The 25,512-nt window shown below is 34.1% G+C and overlaps 3 protein-coding genes across 5 annotated transcripts; all 3 read right to left on the minus strand.

Annotated features, from left to right (window-relative positions):
• Positions 1 to 1,540: 1,540 nt before the first annotated feature.
• LOC149741728 (calcium-binding protein 39-like) lies at positions 1,541 to 10,166 on the minus strand. The gene is made up of 8 exons (XM_089890791.1): positions 9,908 to 10,166; positions 8,587 to 8,751; positions 6,113 to 6,231; positions 5,662 to 5,830; positions 5,477 to 5,602; positions 4,345 to 4,488; positions 3,364 to 3,513; positions 1,541 to 2,156 (listed from the first exon to the last, which is right to left on the minus strand). Exons 1-8 carry the CDS (start codon positions 10,016 to 10,018, stop codon positions 2,139 to 2,141), a joined length of 1,002 nt encoding a protein of 333 aa, XP_089746917.1. The 5' UTR covers positions 10,019 to 10,166; the 3' UTR covers positions 1,541 to 2,138.
• A 900-nt stretch (positions 10,167 to 11,066) lies between these two features.
• Positions 11,067 to 21,080, minus strand: LOC149741729 (uncharacterized). Of its 3 annotated transcripts, none has more exons than XM_089890741.1 (20): positions 20,938 to 21,080; positions 20,725 to 20,808; positions 20,240 to 20,337; positions 19,676 to 19,830; positions 19,424 to 19,616; positions 18,978 to 19,102; positions 18,438 to 18,522; positions 18,014 to 18,141; positions 17,851 to 17,956; positions 17,673 to 17,788; positions 17,547 to 17,619; positions 17,141 to 17,186; positions 16,938 to 17,069; positions 13,473 to 13,657; positions 13,330 to 13,417; positions 13,014 to 13,209; positions 12,766 to 12,959; positions 12,533 to 12,709; positions 12,332 to 12,476; positions 11,067 to 11,789 (listed from the first exon to the last, which is right to left on the minus strand). In XM_089890741.1, the coding sequence occupies exons 1-20, from the start codon at positions 21,076 to 21,078 to the stop codon at positions 11,617 to 11,619; spliced, it is 2,640 nt and encodes an 879-aa protein (XP_089746867.1). In that variant the 5' UTR covers positions 21,079 to 21,080; the 3' UTR covers positions 11,067 to 11,616. The 3 variants fall into 3 exon arrangements, with proteins under 3 accessions (XP_089746867.1, XP_089746862.1, XP_089746874.1); XM_089890736.1 differs by having other exon boundaries at positions 11,067 to 11,954; XM_089890748.1 differs by having other exon boundaries at positions 11,742 to 11,878.
• A 366-nt stretch (positions 21,081 to 21,446) lies between these two features.
• Positions 21,447 to 24,648, minus strand: LOC149741730 (KICSTOR subunit 2-like). Its single transcript, XM_089890778.1, has 8 exons — positions 24,385 to 24,648; positions 24,121 to 24,306; positions 23,264 to 23,464; positions 22,628 to 22,740; positions 22,406 to 22,571; positions 21,946 to 22,149; positions 21,654 to 21,817; positions 21,447 to 21,596 (listed from the first exon to the last, which is right to left on the minus strand). Exons 1-8 carry the CDS (start codon positions 24,538 to 24,540, stop codon positions 21,464 to 21,466), a joined length of 1,323 nt encoding a protein of 440 aa, XP_089746904.1. The 5' UTR covers positions 24,541 to 24,648; the 3' UTR covers positions 21,447 to 21,463.
• Positions 24,649 to 25,512: the final 864 nt, after the last annotated feature.

Here is a 25,512-nt window from a genome sequence, read left to right on the forward strand (position 1 = left end):
AATGACTACGTAAAAACATTAACGCCCAGGACTAATAGAAGAAAAGAACTAACTAAAATAAAATTAGAGAAGAATTTTGGTTACGATGAAAGCAATATTTAGAGTAAGTGTACATAGGTTTATAGTTCTTTCTAAGTTAAATATCATGATATTAATTTTTCCGTTTTTGAGAGTATAGGTTGGGGAAGAAGAGACGAATTTTTATTCTAATGCCACTCGTCCCATTTGGTAGTAAAAAAGAAAGAGTTAAATTTTCCAAAGAAAATGTTTAAAACAAAATCAGTATAATTCGATGTTATTTGCTATAAAGGTGTCCGTCTCCCCCTCCAATGCTAAAGGTGTGCCGTCTCCTCCCTCCAGGTATTTTTTAAACAGGTAAAAACACAAAATAGTAGAATGCTAATTTTGAATGCTCGCTAAATCGTTGAAATTAAAGCCGATAAAAGTTTGTAGATTGCGAGTGTGAACTAAACTAGTTTCATAGATTCATAAAAGAAAACTTGAATATTTCGTACAGTTTGTTTATAGTCTCATAAAACCAGTTTTGGTTTTGTTTGAAAAAAAAAATAAACATGAGGAAAATAAGCAATACGACTTTAATTTGCGATGTAAACAACATAAAAGAACGTTTTAAGTTTAAAAAAGGACAAGAAACTAGCACAGCCCGTTAATTTCTGTAGATTAACTACAAGTTGCAGAATACTGTTAGTAATATACAGTAGTGTGGGAGAAGATGGGACACCTTTCCCGATAGACCGTTTTTAATTCTTTAAAACACGATCTGGATATTTGGATATTTCTGTGCTAAAGGTGTCCCATCTCCCCCCACCCTACTATATTTCAATTTGGTAGTTCCATCTGGCCCCACGTTTTAGTTTTGTAATATTTTAAGTGGTAATCACAACTTTTTATTGCCAAACTTTGAAAGGTTTGCTTTTAATTTATTAATTTATAGAGACGGGCCATTAAGCCAATATTGCCCAATGTTTCCAAACTCAAAATATATGAAAATATATACGATAGTGAAAAACTTTTAAAACAGAAAATTGGTAATACCCTTCAAGAAGAATTTGGTGCTAAGAAAGCGTAACAGACAAAAATCATATTCAGTTAATTTAAGTCTGTTACGTATTGGTAAGTTTGTCCTGAAATTCGTATTTATTTTTCATACATTATTTTGTAAATATATTTGTATATCATCATTTCTGAGGTATCAGTTGAATTAAAAACCAACTATTTAAAGTTTGGCAATATAAACCTACACAACGACAAAGAGAGGGAGAACGGGACAAAAAACATGTTTTTTATATTAATGGTATTCTGCAACTTGTAGTTAACCTACCGAAACCAACAGTTTGTGCTAAGTTTAAGACCTATTTACCTCTGCCTATTTTCTTATGAGTCGGAGAGGACTTGGATCAGCGTACGAAATATTTGAACTGTTGAAAATACTAAATTTAAACTCTACTACGAATCCACATCTAACTCGCTGCCTAAGTTAAAAAATCCTTTAGTTACCACCGAAATATAAGGAAGCACATCATTTCGATCGCTTTCTTTTCGAATTACAATACAATTTCTCCTTCACGTTATAGAAATGTAAAATAAGAACGCATTAAATGAACATACAACTAATAATATAAGTTCAAAATAACACACGACACAAGCAAGCCTGTATGAATAAATTCGATGTGAAACGTGTTAACCTAAATCAGTAAAACTATAACATTTTACTCGTGCGAAACCAGGTCTGTTTGGAAATGATATACGTCTTATGATAAAGAATTTAGGCAGTACACTGAGCAGCTATGTTGTAGGTTAAACATACTGTACATGGTCCGAAGCATGAAGCTCCGAGTATCGTGGATGCCAAATACATTAAAAAAGATTGTCAAGATAATTTAACGCGAAAATGCCTAAAACGGACAGAATTTATTAACAAAAATAAAGTTTAAACCAGAAATAACCGGATACGAAAGAATGTTTTAAATAACGGCAACCAAACTAAGTTTTGTCGGAAGAATCCGGCAAACTGACCGCCTTTTGGTCAAGAAGTGCATATTTGAATATGGAGAGCAGTAGCGATTCAGGCATTTCGAATAGAGCTGGAACTTAACTCGTCAAGTTGTCAGTATGGGTTATTGAAGCTCACGTATCTAAAAAACAAATGTTCTGATAATATGTTTTTTTTTAACTTTAACATGTATTACAATAACAGTTGAATAAAGAAACGTTACACGCAATCGTGAGTTGCTGGACTTGGTTACAGGTGGTTGATTAAATGAATATGCTGCACCATGGCCTATACTCAATTGAGTAGGCCATGGCTGCACACAGAGGGATGTAAATGAAGAGAAACAAGGGAAAGGAGATTGATATAATCGTTTGGGTTTCAAGGGAAGCAAAAAAAATACAGTTAACTATTCTCTTAACTATTTGCGACCCTGAAACAGTGGTGTTTGCTCTCAAATCCTATAACCGCAGGATACGCACTCGATGCTTGATGCTACAATTTGAATTGAGCGTATTTAGACAAGACACTTAACTAGCAAGGTGACACCCAGTGGTCCTAATGCACTCTAGTCCCTATAGTTCTTGTAGTGCGGACTGCGGACCTCATATTTAATGCGTCCGCATTTTCACAAAAAAAAAATCGGCGCGCCTACTTCTAAGATAGTGAAATAACACCGCCCTAAACGTACAACATTCAGCTTGTTTTTTACTTGATAGCTAATAATGGACGTAATCGATATTATGGCCAAAAATAATCAATGTCAATCGCCACTGTGTTGTAACAAAGCATTATGGTGGTTAAGAAGATTTACGTAAGGACCAACATTATTACTTAAAGTATGGGTTAATTACCGTAGGCGAGTGGTAACGATGCGCCGATAGTCGATGAGACATTTTTAATCATAGCGTTATGTTTGTAACTTTGAAATCCGCCGCATATGTTCTAACATGGTGTCCAAACTGTCAACCATACAGAACAAACGGTAAAAAAATAATCGTTCAGAAAACTACAAACGTGGTACTCGTAAGCAGGCACGAGGTGTATGGAACAGAACATCTGTGTCAAACTAGTAACGACTGTCGTTTTCCGGCCACACGAAGACATATAGTAGGGTGGGGAAAGATGGGACACTTTTATATTCTGTTTTCTCGTCCGATTTGATAACAAACAAAGAACATTCAAAGAATTATAAAACCGTATTCTCGCGACCTCCATAGACCGTTGTTAATTGTTTAAAACACAATCTGAATATTTGGATATTATGTGGTAAAGGTGTTCCGTATTTCCCCGTCCTACTATATGGGTATTATTTATTCTTTCAACGTAAAAACACGGGCCCAACAACGCACCTGTTTAATGAGATAAGCTTTCTCTTCGTTGAACTGCTCGTCGTCCGAACGATCGTTGTGGAAGTTAGTGAGGAAGTCGACCAACTTTTGTTGATTCTTCAGCAAAATATCGAGGATGGGTTTGGTCTTGTTGGGATTTGCAACGAACACCTGAAAAAGATATTAATAATAATAACTTTATTTGTCTCTTCGATTACCGTGGCAAAGATTTAAAAATATTTTAAACGAAACGACAGGATATAGCGACAAAACAACAGTTGTTAAAACAGACTATACAATTAAAAACATATTTACATTTAGTTCGAAGAAAATACGCGTGGTCGCTACACCTAACAAACAAACGAGCCAAACAAAAGTGTGCGTGAAGAAAATTGATGTTTAGGAAATAAAATTGTAAAACTAAAACAGAATGCATGTTTGTCACGTATGTGTGTTGGCAGCTGCTGTGTGGAATTGAAATGCTGTAAGCGTGAAATAAAGGAATTAAATCGACCGCCTACATGTATTCTGTGGTTGAGCTACATATCGAATACTTTGAATTCCTCAAATTGTGGACGGCAATCAATATAAATTATGCATTAGTGTCCCTTGCTGTGTTAACGCGGTATTATTCCTATGTTTGTCGAGTTTACAACGGCTTGTTTAACACAATAACCTTATTTTATGTCTCTTGGTGTACATTTCCACTATATAAACGTCACGTTTACGTTCAGGTAATCGTTTTAGTAGGACCGATGAGAATATTACTGTGTGTAGAAGTCCATTAGTAAGGGTCACATAGTCATTAAGTAAATCGAGGTGCTGCTAAATTGAACCTAAATAATTTAGCAGCGGTTTTATTTGAAATCTCTCTAAAGCAGCTCTCAGGAATACAGACTGAACTTCAATTCCGAAAGTTTACGAAATAATATTTGTTTAATAAAAGTAAAACACGACCGACGACGATGTTTAAATAACAGAATACAAAAATTAAGATCTCACTTTAAACACGTGAAAAGCTTCGAACTGAATGTTCCGGCTCTGGTCGCGCAAATTGTTCATCATGATCTTGAGGTTTTCTGGTCTACTGATGTACTTCGTCATTATGGTGTAGTTGTGACGGTCCAGTAACAGCTCGCCCAGCAACTATTAGTAAAACGTGATGTTAGGGACAGTTTAAATGTACAGCTAAACTGGGTTACAGTTTAAAATGGAATCTAACTCTACAAAAATGTGCGGTGAGTGGCAACACGATGCTCATGGTTTGTCATTGACTTGACAACTCATGAAAGACAACGGTCAAAATAACACTGAAGGGTTAATGTAGAAAGACGAGATGAAAAATCGGTTTGTTTGACACTGGGACGTGAGGTAAAACGGGGTGGTAATATTTAAATGTTTTGCTATAAAACTAATTGGTTTAACAATATGTTTCTAAGACTTGAATTAAAACTGTATGTTGTTGTTGTAAAGTCCAACAATGACGATATACAAGTCATATTAACTTTATTGAAAGTGACTAGACATAAGAATTATCGTATATTAGAACATCCTTCTGGTAGTGTATGGTTAAAAGCTTCCTTTGGGAGTGTGTTAATAAATCCAACAAGTATGGTCACAGAAAGCACTAAAAACAACCATCATTAGTGGACTGTGAATAAGTTTATTGGCCAAGCCGACGTCAATAATTAGCCAAGCTAAGCACCTAAACGTAATCTTGTGTAAAGTCAAATTGAATATCAGTTGCTGCAGGAACATGCACAACTAATAAGTTTTTAGCTTTACCTAACACTAATCTGAAAATCCAGACTTAAATGTTATTAAGTAAGAAGTGGAGTATGCATAATGGTTAATCTTATGAAGAAAAAATCCGGTTTTAAGTGCAAGTTGTTAATGTTTTGTTAGTGAAGTTTAATATCACTAGAGTCAACAAATCATGATATAAATGGTCTACTTCAGTTCTGAGACCATCCACTCCCAAGCAATTACTCATTAAACTTTGGTGGATTCACAGACATGACGACATGAGACATGTGAGATGTGACTCACCACGTAAATGTTTGTTTTGATTCTGACATAATATGCCTCAAACAATGTTCCCACCAAACAAATGTGAATTTATGTCACTTTTTACCTTCAGTGACTGCCTCCTGGTTACGTAGTTTTCCGATCCAAGAAGTTGGGTGTAACAATCGAATACTTGGTCGTAGTTTGCGTTGAGGAACTCGGCACATACTACTTTATGTCTGGTCAGCAGGTCCTTTAAAAACAATTAGAATGAAACTGTTTTTGACATAACATAAGATTTGTGTTATATACCTTGAAGGTGGCAAAAGCATCGGATGCAATGTCAAATGTTGACATTTCAACATAATCAAAAAATTTAGGAAACTCCTTTGAAGAAAGAACTGCTTTGGCTAATGCTTCTGAACGAATGCATTCTCGCAACATAACACCACAGCTGAGCGCAATGTCCGGCTTTTCGTATCTGTAAACATAGGCTTTATGTAATATGTGGTATACAGTTCAACGTATCTAAATCCAATACATATTTAAACAAATGCGAAGGTTCGGAATATATATAATATAAAATACCATGTTTTATCTTATATCAAATAAATTATTTATAATCGTAACTTAATAATTAATTATTAAATCTAGTCTTTATACTTATTTATATTATCAAGCATGGCAGTAACATTGGTAATTATTGTGTAATGTGTATGTTATCAAAGCCGGACGATAGCTAAAGAAATAAATGTAACTTTACCCATTGATTAAAATTTCAAGCATTTTCTCTCTTGTGCAGAAGTGTTCAACTGTTGGCATTCGTGTTCCTATTTGTCGACGCATTAGATTATTAAATATTTGGGTGAAGTCCTTTTTACCCTGAAAGATTAAGACGAAAAGTCAGCAGGTTTCAGTACTAGAAATAGCAATGCCCATTTCTTTATACAAGCTGTTCAAGATAAATATGAAAGAAAATGCGTAATAATACAAGATCTAGTCAACTTTATGTGTGACATTATATTTGTGTTTTGGAGCATGGCGGGCATGCCATAAAAAAACAAAGTTGTTCTAGTTTAAATCTTGGCATGCAATTTTTCAATTAACTTTTAAATGCCAGCAATAAACTGCAATTGTTTTTAAAAATTGGAAGTTTGAAATGCTCTTATTAGGGGGAGCATATGTCTCTGTTTTTCTGATATTTTTTGCAAGTAAGGCATGCAAATTATAGGGACTCCAACTACTAACATGTGTAAAATACATGTTTAAGAATGTACCTTAAAATAAATGTTTGTGTCTCAATGAAATATAAGTTGGTTTTAAATGAAAATCTACACCTAATAAATACTATTTGTGGACTTGTTGTGGTAGTTTTATGTAAAAACGCTATTCATTCTAGACGTTTTAAATTGTCAAAACAATTTTGCACGTTGTTGCCTCACTCGCTGGGAACAATCTGTTTTTATCGTTCAGTTCAGCTGATTTGTGTTTTGCTAAGCTGCGATTAATTCATATATACTGCAGCAAAACCCAGTTTAACATCGACAGCTTCTTTATTTAAAAAACATGCTCTAGCTCGAGCTTTTGCGTGATTTCCTTTCTAAATTAGCGATTTATAAGATTATTTGTTAGTATATTAAATCATTTAAAATTGACATTTTACAATAATTAAAAAAACTAGTGATGTAGAAGTATTCAATTGCTGAACCGGAAATTGTTATTAGCGAAGGTTCTGACCAATAAGCAATAGGTGTTAAGCTTTTCCAGTTTAAACCTGTACTTCTAGCAAGTAGGCCTACTGCGGAAGTGCACAGGCCGAGTTTACCTACCAGTACCAGGGATACTGAGAAATTTAAAAATAACAAAAACAACAACAAGGGATACTGGGAAAGTTAAATATAAAAAATTGGTTGGTAATATTATAGCAAGCATTTAATAAAAAAAACGTGACCTTTATCATGTGTTGTTAAACTGTAACTTTTTATCCTGGGACCTGGATTTAATGGAATTTGTTTAAAAACACATGTGTAGTAGTGTACAAAATGTCATATTTTAGATACAGAGAACAGCAAGAAATACAAAGTTACCTAAATCATTCCACGGGAATATAGTTAGTATTTATACCAAAAAGAATATACAACACAAGTTTAAAACATTGATTTTATGCAAAAAAAGCTAAACTAAGAAAACGTGGGCCAGGCTCTTTAAAATATAAGGAATATTAAACATAATTTTGCATTAGTTTCAAAAGATATTTACTTTGGTTCTTTACTTTAGCCTAGGCTATTTACTTTAGTTGCTAAGATTCCTTTGTTGAACTATGAAATTGGCTAACAATTACACTAACTAATATGCTAATACAAGTATTTCAAACTGGGGAGAAAATAAGATTTTATGACAATACAAAGGTGTTGAGTCCTTGTCTCTTAGATCGGCATGGTTGTCACTAGGAAATAACAATTGACAAAAAAGGCTGAACTTTCTTCATTTTTTTAGCAGCATTTCGTTTATCCGCTAAGCAACTGGCAATGTGTGTTTAAATATTTTTATTGGGCCGAATCTTTGAGATCAAGTCTTTTAAATATTCACTGTATAAAATTCTTTAGAAAAAAAATTGCGATTGTGTGTTAAGTTTGAAACTGCCCAAAAAAGTGGGATGACCCCCCCACCTGATGCCAGCTACCTATTTGAATTTTATTGAAACTTAAAAGTTTAATTATACTTTGTAGTTGAGAAACTGGAAACGGTCAAAGTTGGTTGTAAACTTTTTTATATGAAAAATCATACATAGTGCATTGTTGATTTTTTTCTCCGATTTTTAAGCGGTTTTTGGTAGGCTTTTTCTTTTTTAGAAACTTTAGTTGTTACTTTAGATCAAATTTCAGCATTTCTTTCCATATGTGTATGCAAGTTCTGTATTTTTTGTTGGTTTACCCCTTTTACACCAAACAACAACATTATAACAGTGCCCAAAAAGAAAGTTTTTCTCTTTGATAGTAAAGTTAAGAATTGGATAATTTCGTACTGGTCAAGTTTGTAATTTAATATATATTCCATGAGGGTCAATTTTATATGATAAAAATTTTGTACACAAATTTAAAAATTCAATGTACACAGACTTGATTTTTATGTTTCAGCAATGAAACTTACAATGAACAATATAATTAGAAGATCAGAAGACCTCGCAATTATTTTAGATGTTTAACTTTAGATAAGATAAATAATATATATATATACCTCAAAAGATATATGTGACAAGTTTCTTAGCACAAGTTCGATGATGTCACTTTTGTATATCTCTTGAGAGAGCTGAGCAATAAGTTCCGACTGAGGCTCATGTTGCTCAGTGCCACACATTATAGCTTTCATTGCAACCAAATTTTTGGTGACATCTTCTGTTGCCTAAAAAGAAATATATATATATATATATTTATACATTATTCAAAGCTAAATCAATCAGAAGAAGTTTCTGGATTATGTAAAATAAATGGAAATGATTTTTTAAATGCCAGCAGAATAGGGGGAAGGACAGACAAAGTTCGGGTAAGCGTAGATAACTGAGGTAGTGTTGTATCTATTCTAAGATTGAAATTTCAAATATGCAACCATGGAGATTCACCTAAAAGTGTGTTGGCAATCACTTGCCCATGGTTTTTAACAGATCAAGTGACTGCAAAATGCATTAAACATAAACATATTAAACTTGTATTGGACGTATACAACTTGGCCAAGCAACAAGTCATTAATACACTATTCGCGTATGTTGAGACTTGAGTAAGCGAATGTCATTTTTTTTTGGACCTTTGTTCAACACGAACATAAACCTAACTAAAAGTTAAAACATATTCCACGAGCTTTACTCAAATGCCGATGGTTTATTAAATAGCATCGGCAATTGTGGATTGCCAACATGTGTCTCCAAGGCTGTATATTAACAACAAAACAGTCTAGTGTTCACACTACTATTGTGTTTTACCCTGAAAATGGTTGACTACATAGATTCAGAGATGATACAAGCGGTAATCCTTTAGCTGGTGGCCACCTGAAATTTTGGTTTCAAAATGTTCTATAGCCCAGCACGATTTCGAGCACTTTTAAAGTTAATTTTCGACACGAACGCCCGAGTTTTTTCAAAAAAAAATTATACAATGAGTATCAGTGAGACCTAAGGAACATTTTGAAACCAAAATTTCAGGTGGCCACCAGCTAAAGGATTACCGATACAAGCAACAGGACAACCCAAATAATGCTTGAATAATATTTTACACACATATTAAGACAGATAAATATATCGCTTTTTAAAACCAATCTCGCAAATCCATTGTGCGAAATCGCTCAATGCAACACCTTTTCTTATCCCCTGATACACATTGCACAACTTTTTAAAATAAAAGATTGTACCTAAAACTTAAAAGCATCAAATTATAGCCTACAACAGATCAAGACTACTACGGTACATCGCACTTTTGAAGTCATTAAATATGCAATTTAGCTTATGTCATTTGTATGATGGGAATTTGAATGGAGCAATTATCATAAAAGTAATAAACTATTTCACCTTTTCAACTTTTTTAGTTCCAGCAGGATGTACTTCCAAAACATTGATAGCTGCTGTCAAGCTTTTAACAACATCATACGGACTTTTATGACCCTTCTTAAATATGGACATTTTGACTTTCCCAAAATGAAAGTATAAATGAAGCAATATTTTCTCAATATGTTATATAAATTGTTATACTTTAACTAAAATGCATAGAAATTACATGCCTCCAACAATTTTTCTAAATTATGCAAAATGTTATTGTTAGACTTGGGCTATGTGATAACTGATGGTAGTAAAAGTGATCATATTAAACTTGAAATTTTATACATCTCATTTACATATATTTGGTGAACATGGTCTCTATAGGCATGCGATACCAAATTTGACTGTTTTTGTCAACTGCTTCTCGATGTAGTATGACATGCAGAACGTCTTCAAAGCGCATAGAAAACAGCAAACGTTCCTTTGCCAACTCGTCAAACCGAATTTACGCCTTAAACTTTTTCCAACCCCAAACAAACAGCAAACATCTTTATGGGAGTACAGCATAGATATCGTTAACAAGAGAGCATTGCTTCAATAAACAAGAGAGAACATCTGCAATGATTGGGCACGTACTTCAATTGGCATAATTCACGCGGGCGATGATAGCAGCGACGAGGTTTAAACCCGTTACCTCTAGGTTACAGGCAGGCGTGCTAACCCATTTGCCACGACGTCGGATGTGCAATGTTTACCTCCAGGTACGTGCAATTACAGTATTTATTCCTGTTGTTGAAAAATGTTCGTTTTTTGAAATTTTTACAATCGTTATAATGAATAAATGAATGTAGGCTACCTTGCGTGGCCAGAAAACGACAACCGTTATAAAAGGCCTGTAATGTTTCATATATACCTATCATGCCAGCTTCCGAGTTACCACGTGTGTAGGATTGTTTTTTTTCTGCAAGTCTGAAAATTTTTTGCGACCCCTGGGTTAGAGCAATTGCTTTGACTCCAGAACCACTGAGTGTCCGATAGCAAATGTTAGAATCGTTCATATTAATCAATCTGTTGGTCGAGTGTGCATCAGAAGTTTCTGCTGTCTTGTTATCTTGTTACATGTTCTAAGCAGAGTCCGTATATAAATGTGTTTCTACAGGAACTCTGGTTTCAAGTATTAAAAACACCAACATCGAAATAAATTTTATTTATTGTTTCGGTAAATTTAATTCTGATTTGACTATGGGTCTTTAGTTTTAAGGTATTTAGATTTTAGAACAATTAAGTTAGAAACAAATTTTATCAAGTAGTGAAAGGATTTCTTAAAAATAAGATAATAACAAAATGAGGGCACTTTCTGTGCAAAGAACTGAAAGAATAAAACGAAAACATAGCAGAGCGATTTGCAAAATTAATGTATTTCATTTGATGGAGCTTTTAAAAAGATTACAAGTCTACTGTTAGACTTATTTACATCAGGAACTGCAATATTACCAGCCCTACAGAATAAGTGATGGTAAATACAGAAGAGAAAGAGAAATTGTAGTGATAATATATACATTATAAGAAAAAGGGAACAGAAATAAGTAAAAGTCAGACATATAAAAACAAAATGGTTTGGTATTAACATATTCGATATTTGTAAAATCTGCTGGCCTTAAATAGGACACACAGGTATATAAACAAAAAATGCAAGTAAAACAAATTTTACTTCAACTAAAACGTATTTAATTAAAAAGGAATTAGGCACCAGGAAAATGAGGTCTTGCAGTAGGAACTGAAGTTGCAGGAGCTGCATAAACTGGTGCATTTATAACACTTGGACTATAACCTGCTTGAATATTATGTTGAGGAGGGTAACTTGGCATGTATGGGTTGGGTATAGGCTGCATGGTCCCAGAATAGCTTGGAAGACCTAATGTAGGTGATGAAGATGATGTGAGACCTTCATGAGGTATAGAAGCTTCCAATGAAGTAGGTTCATGATTTATAGAACCTCCTGTGCTAACATGTGAAGCAGTTGTGATTGCTGGTGTATCTAAACCTAAACCTTCACAACCATCAAGTGGAACACCTTCACCTGAGGTTTTATGAATAAATGACATTTATTAAGTTTGGATTGTGTTCTGGCGATGACAATCCTTATAGCACAATGTCATGTTTCATACACCTCAAAGCTGTTTTTACCACATATGTAAAGTTGTAAGCGAAATGAATATTAATTTGTATGGCTGAAAATTAGTTGATGTTTTAATAGATTGTTAAAAAAATTGGACATTGACAACCCAATTAAGACCAGTAATTACAACAATGGGAACTAATTGTCTTGCTTAAAGACAGACATACCCACAATGGCAGTACTAGTAACATCAAGTGGGGATCAAAACTTAAGCAATGAGCATGGAAAAAAATTTACAATGTATAGGATTTTTTTAGGCTTGAAATATGAACCCTTACCCTGGGAATGCTGTTGTTGTTGTTGAAATGTTTGTGAAGGTGGAACATGCATAACTAATCTGCCTGGTGGATATGATGGTTGCATGTTTGACATCATTTCATGAAAATGTGGTACAGTCATACATGCTCCAGCATGCATGTGGTGCTTAATGAAATGGGATGTAAGTCATTTTCAATTGAAATGAGTTATGGTGATCTTACTTGTTGAACTGGGGTTGGCATGTATCTGGCAGTGGGACTAGGGGGCAAATAAGCCACGGGTTGAGGAAACATGACTGGTGCAGGTTGAACTGGAGATGAATAAGGTGGGGGAGTGGGAGGAGCTAAAAACACGGGCCCTGGACTCATTGGCTGGTTGCTTCTAATTTGACGATAATACTAAAAAGCATTTTGTTGGTTTATGGCACATAAGTGTTAAACAAGACCAAGCTAACCTCTAATCCAAGGTTGAAGAAGTAATGAAATGGATTTTTGTCATCCGTTACAACCATTTCTTTGCCTTCAGTATCGAGCACTGTCATGGTTGCTTGATATGGAAGGTAACCGGATCGTGGTTGTATGTTTGTGGTGGAGCTTGGTATTGGACTTGTAGCCATGTATTGATGTGGTGGTGGTGGAATAGCGGGACCTTTGATTTTAAAGTAAAAATAAAAACAAAAAAGGTATTTTAAATAACGCAAACCATAATTGTTTTGTGGCAGGGGGTATGGTTGGTTGATGGGACAAAGTTGATCAGGTGATAAATATGGATGTTGGATTATTGGATAATGAGAAGTTTCACCAACATTATTAGCAGAACTATAAGTTTCTTCAATTGCTGATGGAAGGTGTTCAGATAACTGGTTGTAATCACCAGATGCTTGGTAAGATTCTGCATTCTATAAAAATAAAATAGTACAAAGTTGGTGGGATTGTGAATTTTGCTTTTAACTTGGTCATACAATATTTTTAAACTAGGAAAATTTAATTGTATACGACAATACTAATGATAATTACACCTGCTGATTATGGCGAGTATTCTCCGTTTCACTGTTGGAGCTATCACTGCTATGAGGGCTGTGAGACTTGGTGGCACTTTCATTCAAGCTAAACAGTAAGTCAGGTAAAAATATAAAATAAAAATTATCAATAAAATTCTTACACATTTTGTTGGTTATTAAGGTTGTTTTTGTTGTACGGTATTTCCTGTTCAAACATTTTTCGACTTTCTTTGTTTTCATGTTGCTGAAAATAAGGATGAGTTTGGTATTCTTCATTTGGTGAAACATTTTGTTGATTCCAATTTCTTCCACATGCTTGATTGTATGTATCTATATCACTTGTGCCCTAAACAATTGCATGGATTAAAATTTTACATTTACAATCAACTAGGGCTGTGGAAAAGTTAACGGGTAATCGAACGTATTTGGTTAACCGAACTATGACGTCATAGGGCATATGCATATATCAATATCTGTCTTATTTACACAAAAAGCGTTATATTGGCGTAATAGACAGCTTAAATGTTTTCCTCAGCCAAGTAGAGTGTTTGTTACGAAATAACAGGCATATACACGTGGATTCATTGCATCATAATAGCGATTGGTACATCATAAAGTTGCCTATAAATTCGGGAAAAAAAAGCGACAAACAAGACGCCTTTATTAGGATGATAATTGTATCGGTTAACCGGTTAAAACTGAACGGTTAACGGTTAAACAAAAAGTGGGGAAATCCACAGCCCTTTAATCAACGAAAAGTAATTAATCGTGTATAATATGTCTGCAAAAAGAAGAAGCAGTTTTTAATACACACACACACACACAGTATGTTTAATTAAGAATTTTTGCCAAGCCGAGCCTAAGCACAACAGTTCATTCAAACGCATCTTTTTTTTGACGCTCAGCCATTGGGTAGAGTTTTGCAATTGCGTGGGAGTGCGGCAAACACTCAAAGGCAATTTAAATCGAATGTATCTTAACGCAATAGTTAAATCTTATACCTGGCAGAAACACTTATCGCAATGTAACATCGTTTAACTTGCAAGTGTAATATCGCTCAATATTTTAGTAGTCGGGAATTTATTTACTATGCGGCTGCATAACAGATCATATAATGTTAATATAAGTTACCTATTCGTGCAGTTTTGACGTAACAAAGAGCTTTATTTTATCATAAATCCGGCATTTATACAGGCAAGAGACATTCGCAATTGTGACGTAACATAACTAGCTATTTCGCAATAATAGAAATTGTGACGAATGCGTATTACGTGAGCAATATAAACCAGCATTTCGACATGTTCGGGGATTACTTACAAAACACAGGCATTCTTAAACCATAAATTCCCGGTAATTTTAAAAGAGGAAGTTGGTTGCCGGTAGAAAAGAAAGTGTCGGTTGCCATAAACTGCGGTTGGTGATCGCCGATTAGTTTTATAGTTTTTTAAACTAGCTTTTGTTAATAACTTGTATGCTGACCGAACACAGAGAAGAATGGTACATGAAACTGTGGTGTATTTATATCAGGAGAGCTGTTTTTTTTCTTGAGCAAAAAATCGTTTTCACTACGCGTCTACGATTTACGAAACTGCCAGATAAATTTAAATACGAATCAGTATCTGTCGTATTTTTGTTTTTTTAAATGCCTGACGCGCATTCGCATCTCGCATCAAGTAAATTAAACATTGCTATAATAAATACTCCCATATCCCATACATATTATGCGCTTGTCTGGTCTAGCACAGGTAATAATGCTAGTTGATCCACGATTCCTTTGTTTCTGATTGGTCAATCAGGGAGGTGTAAAATGGGCGTGATTTGCTGTATATTTACAAATAATACGATGTTATGTTGTAATAATCATAATTGCGCAAACATAAGTTAAGTTTTAACACATTTATTTACGAATTATTCTGTTGCTTGTCATCGTCGAAACATTTTACGCACGTTCAGTAGCCGTGCACATAACAGAAGTAGCAAATTCCTAAATTGGCAGGAGTGCGTCGCACTCCCGCACGCCCGTACTCTACGCCAGTGCGCTAAGCACTATGCAGAAAATTGGTCCGAGAAGGAGCTATATATGCTATAATTTTGCAACTGGAAGCTAAAATATTCAAAATAACAAAAGTGGAATAACTAAAAGATACAAAACTAGTCAGCATGCCTATCCTTTTTAACTTATGTGAGCTTTTAATTGTAAGTTAAAGTGTTTACCCAAGTTTAGTCCTCAAGTGTTTGGACTGTTTGCCATTTTTACTCAAATAGTTACAGACAGGGAAATCCCTGTGCACACAAGCATGTTTTAATCTTTACAAAGCTGTTTTAGTTCTAAACACTATATAAGGACAGACATAGGCGCCTAAGTTTTGATTGTCTAGGTTAGGCAAACTCATAGTTACAAATGTCAACTACTTATTACATCATACGTAAGCTAATAAGGTAATTAGCACACTCGCACATTACGCACTGGTTAGGGTTTAACTTTCGTATTACTCGTTACGCAGCACGTTGAACGTATACACACAGTAATAGCGGTTGTAAAGTATTGAAAGATCGCAAACTTGCAGATGCAGGCACACGCACTGTATCGCCGCAAGTTGAATGAATGAATGAATGAATGTAACTTACTTTATCCTCGCGTGGCCGGAAAACGACAGTCGTTATAACACGGGTGGATGTGCACCTCGCGCCAGCTTACGAGTTACCAAGTATGTTACTTTGTGGATGATTATTTTTTGGGGATTTTTTTCTCATTTTTATGTATGGCTGATAATTTGGACAACCCATTAGTGACCACTGGGTTGGAGCAATTGCCGTTAAGTGTCTTGCTCAAGGACACATACGCCCACAATGGTAGCAGCGACGAGCCTTGAATCCATTACCTCTGGGTTAGAGGCAGGCGCGCTAACCACTACGCCGGACAGTTGGTATTTCTTACCTTGCGATAATGGATGACATCACAATACAGCTGGTGATGTAACAGTTACGTTGGTGAGTGTATGTTTAACTGCCATTAAAAGTTACGTAAATTTGGCCAGAAGCTAATCTGTAAACACTAGAGCTTCAACCGTGGACGCATAATGGTTTAACTTTATGAAATACGTAAATCGTTTGCGTATGAATATCTTATTATGAAGCAATTAATAGGCAATGTGCCAAATTCCAGGTTAGGCATTTGCCTAACCTGGTTAGGCGCCTATGAGGACAGATATAACTAACAAAGTGTGTAAAAAAGCACCCTGGGTTTTTTCTTTGCAGAACCTGTGTTAACATACCACTTGCTTGGAAACATTGACAAGGGTATGCCGCACATGTACTGGCTAATAATGTATTTTAATGTGTTTGGTTATTGACTCTGTGCTTATTGTTGGTAATAACAACAAGTTTGTTATCACAGTAGTTAGTAGGGGGTTTGGAACATATCCAAGTTTTTTTATTAAAAAGAGTTTGAAGGTAATTTCATACTGCACAAACTTCCTAACAATGTTTTGTCTAGCTGCTATGCCTTGCCTGCAAAGTTTAATCAAGTAAGACTTAGTAAAAAGGTTGTAAAAAGAATCTAGTATTCGAATGGTTAATTTGATGTGTCATGAAGGGATAAACAAGCGTCATTCAAACAAACATACCTCTGCGTAATCACCAGAGTTATTACATTCTGTCCAGTTTTCCTCTATGAAACTTTGGTTGATTGACATGTTTTGAAACATGGTAGTGGGAGACAATTCATTCACTTGATTTGAATGCCACTGACTTTTCTCCTGTGTGTGATATATATATACATAATGTTTATATATATTACTTCATTAGACAGATTATTTCGTTAGATTACCCTGTGTTGTAGTTTCGACTGAGGAGGGCTGACACAATCTTCCGGACTAAAATAATAAAAATAATTATACTTTAATAAAACTATAGGGATATGCGAAGTCTTAAAAGCTATAATGGTTAAAGCAGTTTTTAATATTTTTAAATAAAACATTTCTAGAATTTTTGATTTAGAAAATCGGATCTGGAAACGAAAAATAATTGAAAAGAAAGCCAAGGTGGCATTTTTTTTATTTGCTTCACATGATTTATTTTTAATACTTTTTTTGCTAAAGTGCAATGTTAAAGCTATGGCATGGTAGCCAAGCATTAAAGACGGAGACGCTTGGACACAAACTTTCTAAAAAAGGAGACGCTTGGGCACAAAGTTCGAGCTTAGCTCTGCGCATTCCTAAAAATTAAAAACTTACTATGGTTTTGCTGGATCTGATATATCATCTTCCAAATTTGGATGGTTAGGCCTTTGCTGGTGCACACCATTTCCTAAAGAATATTTAAATTAATGAAACAAAAGTGTCAATCACACGAAAACATACCTGAATAACCAGAACCACCATTTCTCATCTTCTTCTGCTGAAGAGCAACAAATTCAAGGTGATATTTTGGATTAAACTGAATCTCTCCACCATGCATTGGTGCTGCATCACTCCAACTACAATGTATACGCTGTATGATAAAGAATGAAGATACATTTGTTAATATTCAAACACATACTGTTTTGATCTGCAGCCATATCTTCGACTTCCACCATTTCTGGAGTTCCAATCAGAATGAGATCTCCTTCTTTGTTTACAGGGCCATGCATCAGCTCTACAACCGTCTTTAAAACATAAGTTAACGAAATAAAGCACAAGAAAAGAAATTATAATGGACATACTACTATATGTTTCTAATGGCTTGACGTTCTTCACAGATATTGTATGTCGACCTCCCAATGCTTCAATAAACACTGTGATTGGACCGTGGTTTGGTGATACCTCCTGTACGTGGCCGACCAATGGTTTACTGCAACAATTATATAAAGTATCAACCAAAAGTATAGAGAATATAAAATTCTTCCTACTAAATCTAAGGCTTGGCACACTTAAGATTTAGGCTAACACAAATTATAAAACTTTTATTACAATGATGTCATAAATAATCAACTCAAATTAAAATACAAGTCCAAATCTTCTGATTAAGAGATTGATAAGTATTGAAATTGTTGGTTGTTGTACCATTGTGTACTTAAATATCATGAGTTGTATTAAGATGAAATTATTAAACAAAACACCAAATCCTATTTTTAGATTCAAATTTACCTGTATATACTCAAAGAAATAAGACATCTGTCCCCAATGAAATATTGCATTCCTTCACTTACAGTAAAATCAACATACTGTTGTTCTAGAAAAAATGACTTTTATTAAAAACAAAAGTCACTTTAAAAAATTGTACCTTCTACCAGTGCATTAAAAAAGTTGTTTGCAGTTAACAGTTATAATATAAAGTTACTTTTATTGTCTCTCAAGGTAGCCAAGATTTGGAAATATTTTAACAGAAAAGACAGAATATAGCGACAAAACAACAAGTGTTAAAACCGCGTACAGTTAAAAACACATTTACATTTAATTGGAAGAAAATAAGCGTGGTCCTTAAACCTAGCGGACAGACGAGCTTTTTCTTTTAATTAAGTTAATCTTCTAATAGAAACAAAAGTGTGCGTAAAGACACCATACATACAATGTACATTATATAAAATACGACCCGTACATTATATAAAATAATGTGCAGATTCATTTCAGCTCTTGTTTTTATGGACACACAAAATCCATACTTTATTAAGATATGAATAAACTTACTTCGTTTAATAGTGAGCCAGAAATCATAATCCACATTTCTGTATATAGATGGATCTAATGATCTCACAACATCTAGTGGTATTGGAAACTTGTATGCCAATCCAGACTGATTTGTCAGGTCGATTCTAAAATGATTTGTGTTTGTAAAGCTACAAAAATATTGCATGACTAGAAGCATCAGATTTTAGGTTTTACGGATTGAAAATTTAGAACGTAACTTGCTTTTTCAGCATCGTTAGGGCATGAGTGTTAAGTATGAATATGTATATAATAATTATTGTGCCCGGGGTGCATAATGCGCCAACACCGAGCATTGCGTGGTTGGTGTCTCTGCAACTGACCCACAATGAGGGACAAGAATATTACATCATGAAGTTAAATTTTATCTCTGCAGTAAATGATCAAAATGAAACAGAGAATCTATGATCCACATGTAAAAAGTTTACCCTTCAACTAGAATTCCAATGGATGGTTCGAAGAAGTTCTCTGGTGAGATAGGAGGTTCTTTATCTTCATATTCCTTTGATTTGTCATTAGAAGTACTTGGGCCGGAGAGCATACGAAATGTGTCAACGCATTTATTCAAAGTGGTTTTGCTCATTCCAAGTACACGTTCCAATATTATGGAAGTAAGAATTGCTAGAAAGAGGGAATAAAAATAACCATCACAAAAATGAATCACTTACTTCTATACTTACACTGACAAATCCCATACGATTCAAAGTAAGACTTGGGATAGACACAATCATAATGCTTCTGGCCTGAATGACATAAATAAACTTCCTGTTCACAATCATTTTCAGTGACATTCTTTGCACGGTGACCAGGCTGCTCATAGATGTGAAAATCACAACTGTATGTAACAAACAAGCAGTTAATTAGTTGATTTGGCATTTACGAAAATACAAAATACAGTTTCAAGATACAAATGATTTGTTTTAAATCAATAAAACTAATGTTAATTTAACTAGTAAATGCGTACAAATTAACCTATCTAAGGTTTATTTTAAGCAAGAGCTTAGGCGTCCTAACCAAAACTTTGTTGGCAAAAAAGCCAACTAACCAACAGCATGATTCAGGAATATGTGGCAGCCTACAAACTATATGTTAATAAGAACTAGTATAAATGGCCAAATCAAGAGTTGCAGTTTTACAAATCTTCCATATCTATACTAGATGGGTTGATCGAATGTACTTAGCTTGATTGAACAGAATAAGTCATAAAAATGGGTTACCAGTTTCAAAGCTTATGTATTCCTCACCTGTACATTTTAGACAAAGCACTAATTTCTAACTGGTCCGCCCACTCTTTAGGACTGTTCATTCGTGCAAGATAATCATCAAATGAATCATCTACAAACTGAACATGGATTTTAACTCAAGATGATTACAGAAGCATACCAATGCAAAATCCGAATTTGTATATGGATGTAAACAGAAGTTGAACTAGTAGGGTGAGTGATTATCCCATTTTTCTTATTGTTTAAATACGACAATCCTATTTCAAGGTAAGTTTTGATCATTCACTATAAATGTTTGGGGTTACATTAGTACAGTGTGTGCCGAAGGAATTGTGTGTCGCATGAAGGAATTGAGTGAACTTTCTGGGTGTTAGGTCAAATTTGGCCTCAATCCCGTGTCCTTGATAAGGACCTCGTCACCCAAAAAAAGGAAAGCCAACACACTATTTATCCCAACATGTTAAATGCATTCAACTAATTGTGTAACTTTTCACACAATCACTCACATTTTCAAATATATGTTGGTTCCTTTTCATGTATCTAACACAAGATTCCCGGATATATAGATGATAGGCTTGTGTTTTAAACATCTAAATAAAATGTTCATTAAGTGACCAAAACATGCAAATATACTACCTAATTATGTACAAAAAAGAATTCAATTTTCTCCTTACACATGGTATTTGTGCTCTATTTGTATCAATAATAAGTTTTAATACCTGCTCAGAGAATGCACGAAACAAAGATGAACCATCTTTCGGTACAGGTTTTCTTCGAAAACCAATACTAGCAAGATAATCGTCCATGATATCCATTCTGTGCCGTTTTCCGCTGTTACCGTGATCATCATAACTCGCCATTTTTGTTTCCGCAAAATCTTTGACGGCCTTTAAAACCGGCGAACCTCCCCTAATGCTAAATAACTTTATTTCACTTACCGGACTTTTATTAATACGTAATTTTAAGTTAAGCCTAATATCAAGATTATTTTTAAAAAATCACGCAAAACAAACACGTGTAAACTTTATTTATCATCAACGGACGGGCGGGAAGTTTGGTTTTCAATGTGTCGCTGGAGGGCGTACGTAGGTAGATATTTAAGTTATTAAAAAAACGATTGATATTTTTATTTTATTTTGATCTATTGTTGGTATTCACAATCAAAAGAGTGATAATAAAATGAAACTTTCTTGGTGCCTGTTTTTTTCTAATGAAAATGTCACTGTAGTAATGTTTAATACTATTTTATTTGTTTCCTGGTTTTAACAGCAAAGCTATTTTTCTTAATTTTAACTGATTAAGAACTTCATTTAAGTACAAAATCACATTTGAATCTTTGTCACCACGAAGCCCATTACACACTATGATGATAAATATTCTGCAAAATAAAAAGCACAATTAAAATGAGTTATTCAAATATTAAACAAAATCTTACTTGTGGTCAATCTGAGCACAAAAAAAAGTCTTGTTATCTTCAGATGACGTATGTGAAACAACTTTTTCTAGATTAAGCTCATCAGTTTTATTTTGAAGAAGATATTGTATATGAGTGACATGGTCATTTGATGTATGGGGCAGTGTTAACATAATCCTGTAGTTCTATAAATTAAAACTTTAAATTAATACTTATGTTAAGGTAGAAGTAACGAATAAATATTCCCATTATTCCAGCTACTTAGCCAATTTAAGTTAAATCATGATTTAAATCACAGTCATAATCATAATACCTGCACACAAGTTTGGTCATTCAGATCTGGTAGCGAATAACCATATTTTAAAGCAGTCGTACTCTGCTCTCTAGTATTTAAAATAAGGTAAAGATGAGAAAAATCATTCCTCTTTATATGAAGTAATGCTTTGGAAACAAAATCATAGCTTGTTTTTGAAAGCATTTGCTTCATCTCGTCGGAACTACCAGTGTTACATAACACCTGAGAATAAAATCATTTAAGTCCATCTACCGATATCTGGATATAAGTGTATAAATGGATATGCGGGTACCAGTATGTTTACAAGTCATTAGGTTTACTGCAGGTTCTACTTTGTTTAAAACTTTTTGGTAACAGACACCCAGCATTGTATATCTTGTATATCTTACCATATCCCAAATACATAGATTTCATATTGATTAAAAATTTTACCCAGGTGAGGGTTTAAATATAAAAAATGTTGTTTAACCAGTATTACCTCATAAAAATAGAAGGTAAACTGAGATTTCAGAGTTTGAAAGAATTTTTCCATCCACACATATAAACCTGATGTGGGATTTGATAATTTTTCACCAAAGCCAAAAAAACTTCCACGAAATGAACTTCCTTGGTGTTTCATGGCTTGAGGCTTCCATTTTAATAAACTGATAAGAATAAAAATGTATCAATAGATAAAGTACAGGTGAATACAAATTCTTACACTTCATGAGCATCATCCAAGTTATAAATGGCACCTGTGTAGTTCCACTTAAATATATCTTGTCTGGCTTGTAGCAATGCAAGCAGTGCAGTTAGCTCGTCTGATATACAAGTCTAAATTAATAAATAGTGAATATGACATTATTTGTAATGTTAATATAGTAATTTTAATATGTAAAATGGGTGTTTTGACAATTCAAAAGCAGACTTATAGGTGACAAAAAGGAGAGCAATTTTCATTTGGAGTTGGAGGATATATCATGTATGGGCAACTGTCAGATTTGAATCAACATGGTGCAAATTGAGTGATGGTTGTTTTTTAAATTTTATTCAATTTATAATGGAAATAGCCCTTTAATAAACAAGGACACCTATTTGTTAGGTCTACAACACTCAACTGTTCTATTTTTCTGCCGCTTATGTTTTTTTTTGTATGGTTGACCACTCGGACAATTTAATAATTACTACTTGGTTGCAGCAATAAACATTAAGTGCCTGGTCTAACAACATGCATGCTTACAACTGCTATAACTACTGAGCTATAGCACTAGTAAAATAATAAATCATCCACTAACTGTAAATTTTAAACAATATTAAAATTTATCACACATGTTCTTCAACTAATAAGTTAAAATACCTGTATATTTCTTAAACAATCATGAGGGAATTTTTGTGGATAAGATTCCAATAGAAGTTTTACTTCTTCGCACAATGTATCTAATGGTGGAGCAAGGGCAGTTTTGAACATCTGAATGTAAAGTGAAATGCATTCGAGCCTTGCAGAGCAAAATTCGGATAGTTGAAAGCATACTGTCGATACCAAGTTTTCCGGCAATTCCTATAACAAATCAGTAACTTTAAAAATGTTAGAAATAGGAATAGCTACCAATGTAAACAACAAAGGGAACTCCCAATTTGGAATATAGTGAAACCAGAGTGTCTTTTACTTTTTTACAAATTACATATTTTTTACAGTTGTTTTGATGGTTTAAACAGGTTTTGCCACCTTTATATTCTTCATGTGTTACAAATAAAGCATTAAGGCAGGTTTTGCAAACTTGCCATCGAAGAATGTATTTTACTATTTTATGAACAATTATTTTATGTCATCTAAAAGGACAATTATTTTATGTCATCTATCAATTCATTACGCAGCTACCAATTTTGAAATGATTCGTATTAACAAACATGCACCATTATAGTTTGCTAAAGAGCAAAGCGATCACATTCCGAATGATTGCATTGCACTTATTTCACGCTTAAAACACAGAACCCTTTAAACTCAGGTGGAGTGCGTGCATCCAATTTTATAATTGTGGCATCTATTGGGTAAGTTACAGATCCTAGACCGCAAATCTCTGTCTGTTTCGCAAGGATTCTCTCCGAAGCAGGCAAATGAAAAATGAGTTAAATAAGACTTTCCCTTGGGTTGTTTAAATAAACCAAGAAATTTCGCGTATATTATTACTCCAACACAGTACTAAGAGAACTTACACCATCTGTTTCAAAATCCCCAGAAGTGCTAACTTTGTGCTCTTGCTTCACAATAGAAAGGAACAAGCTTTGTAGAATAGAATAAGAATTTTTAAGAGAATCTCGTCTGGCAAACCAGGATTTTTGTTCCAGAAAGGTTAATGAGAAATAAACCTTTTCGTGCTGAGCCAGATTAACCAAAGCAACCTATGCAAACACTGATGAACATTTCTGTTAAAGTAACATTCGGATAAACTAGAAAAGTTAAAACATAGCTTCAGTTACCTGAAGATTAGAAGGTAAAAATGGGAGTTTTTCTTTTTCCGCAAATTCTTTCGCCTTGTCACACATAAATCCGCCAAGGTTGCCGAAGTAGTTATGAAAAAATTTGAGTTCCATGGAATGTGCAGTAAATTCCTTACTACTTTCCAGTCTCTCCATTGTTTTTTTTTCTGTTATATTACATTAACATCTTTAAACGCTGCAATAGACCGCGGCATACATTGCAGGCTTCACATGTTGTTATATCAAAACATCGTAAACAAGAGGACAAAGCTTTAATGAGTATGCACGTATTAATCTAACTAACACAGTATTCATTAATTGTTTTACTACAACTGTCATGTAAGCTCGAAGTGGTTTTAAATAAGAAAATTTGTATAACTTCTGCATGTGTTGACGTTTAAACTTACACTAATCAACCTTGTTGTAAATGAAAAACGTTTATTTTCGGGAATTCTGACAACTATAATCATGCAGTAATTAGGTAATGTTAGAAGTTATTATTAGTCATACGGTGTTCAACTAAGGATAATTTTTAAATAACCATAAATGATAACAAGGTATAAAAGTAGTGCTTTCAATGCGCCCCAACTTAAATAGTAATAAATTAATACAGGCGTCAGTCGTTTTATGGAATCCCTATCTCACTAACACGCGTCCTCCCAAATTTCCAGACAGTATAACCTGTTTCGTCAGATCGTATGACTAAAAATAGTGGAGTCGAAATATTTATTTGGACTGTTCAATTTGTACCTATGCATGGCCTACTCAATACACGGCCTAGAAATACACCGAAACTGCTAAGAAAATAAGAGGCCTATTGACGCGAATAATGCCCATTATAATACATTGTTACGTCACGGTTTTATGAATGGATTTCCTTCATTTTGAATGCAGTTTGCAGTTGTGGGTAGGTTCAATACCAGTTCTAGGTTGTTTTAACTTACAGTTTATCACAGAACGTGTCGCAGGGATACTTATTCTTGTTTAGTTAAAATCATACCAGACATATAAAGCAGCGCAAAAGGTTTATTAGTATATAAATATCAGTTTATTAAGCATAAAGAGAGACGAGCAATCAGATTCAGTTTACTAACACAGAAAACCTACGTTTTGATTATATTTAATTTA

This window comes from Ciona robusta, chromosome 1, assembly GCF_009617815.1.
Source record: "Ciona robusta chromosome 1, ASM961781v2".
Lineage (NCBI taxonomy): Eukaryota > Metazoa > Chordata > Ascidiacea > Phlebobranchia > Cionidae > Ciona > Ciona robusta.

Bases quoted from the DNA above. Each gene is read 5' to 3' on its own strand.
- LOC149741729 (XM_089890736.1), bottom strand. From the start codon at position 21,078: ATGGCGAGTTATGATGATCACGGTAACAGCGGAAAACGGCACAGAATG. The intron at 19,103-19,423 runs GTAAACTTTTTA...AAATCATTTTAG, and splicing joins ATTGGAATTCTAGTTGAAGG to AATCGACCTGACAAATCAGT. The intron at 17,789-17,850 runs GTATGTGTTTGA...TATACATTGTAG, and splicing joins TATGGCTGCAGATCAAAACA to TTGGAGTGATGCAGCACCAA.
- LOC149741730 (XM_089890778.1), bottom strand. From the start codon at position 24,540: ATGGAGAGACTGGAAAGTAGTAAGGAATTTACTGCACATTCCATGGAA. The intron at 22,741-23,263 runs GTATTTTAACTT...TTATTAATTTAG, and splicing joins ATTGTTTAAGAAATATACAG to ACTTGTATATCAGACGAGCT. The intron at 22,572-22,627 runs GTAAGAATTTGT...TATTCTTATCAG, and splicing joins TTGGATGATGCTCATGAAGT to TTTATTAAAATGGAAGCCTC.
- LOC149741728 (XM_089890791.1), bottom strand. From the start codon at position 10,018: ATGTCCATATTTAAGAAGGGTCATAAAAGTCCGTATGATGTTGTTAAA. The intron at 5,603-5,661 runs GTATATAACACA...TTGTTTTTAAAG, and splicing joins ATGCTTTTGCCACCTTCAAG to GACCTGCTGACCAGACATAA. The intron at 4,489-5,476 runs GTAAAAAGTGAC...TTTTACTAATAG, and splicing joins CCAGGAGGCAGTCACTGAAG to TTGCTGGGCGAGCTGTTACT.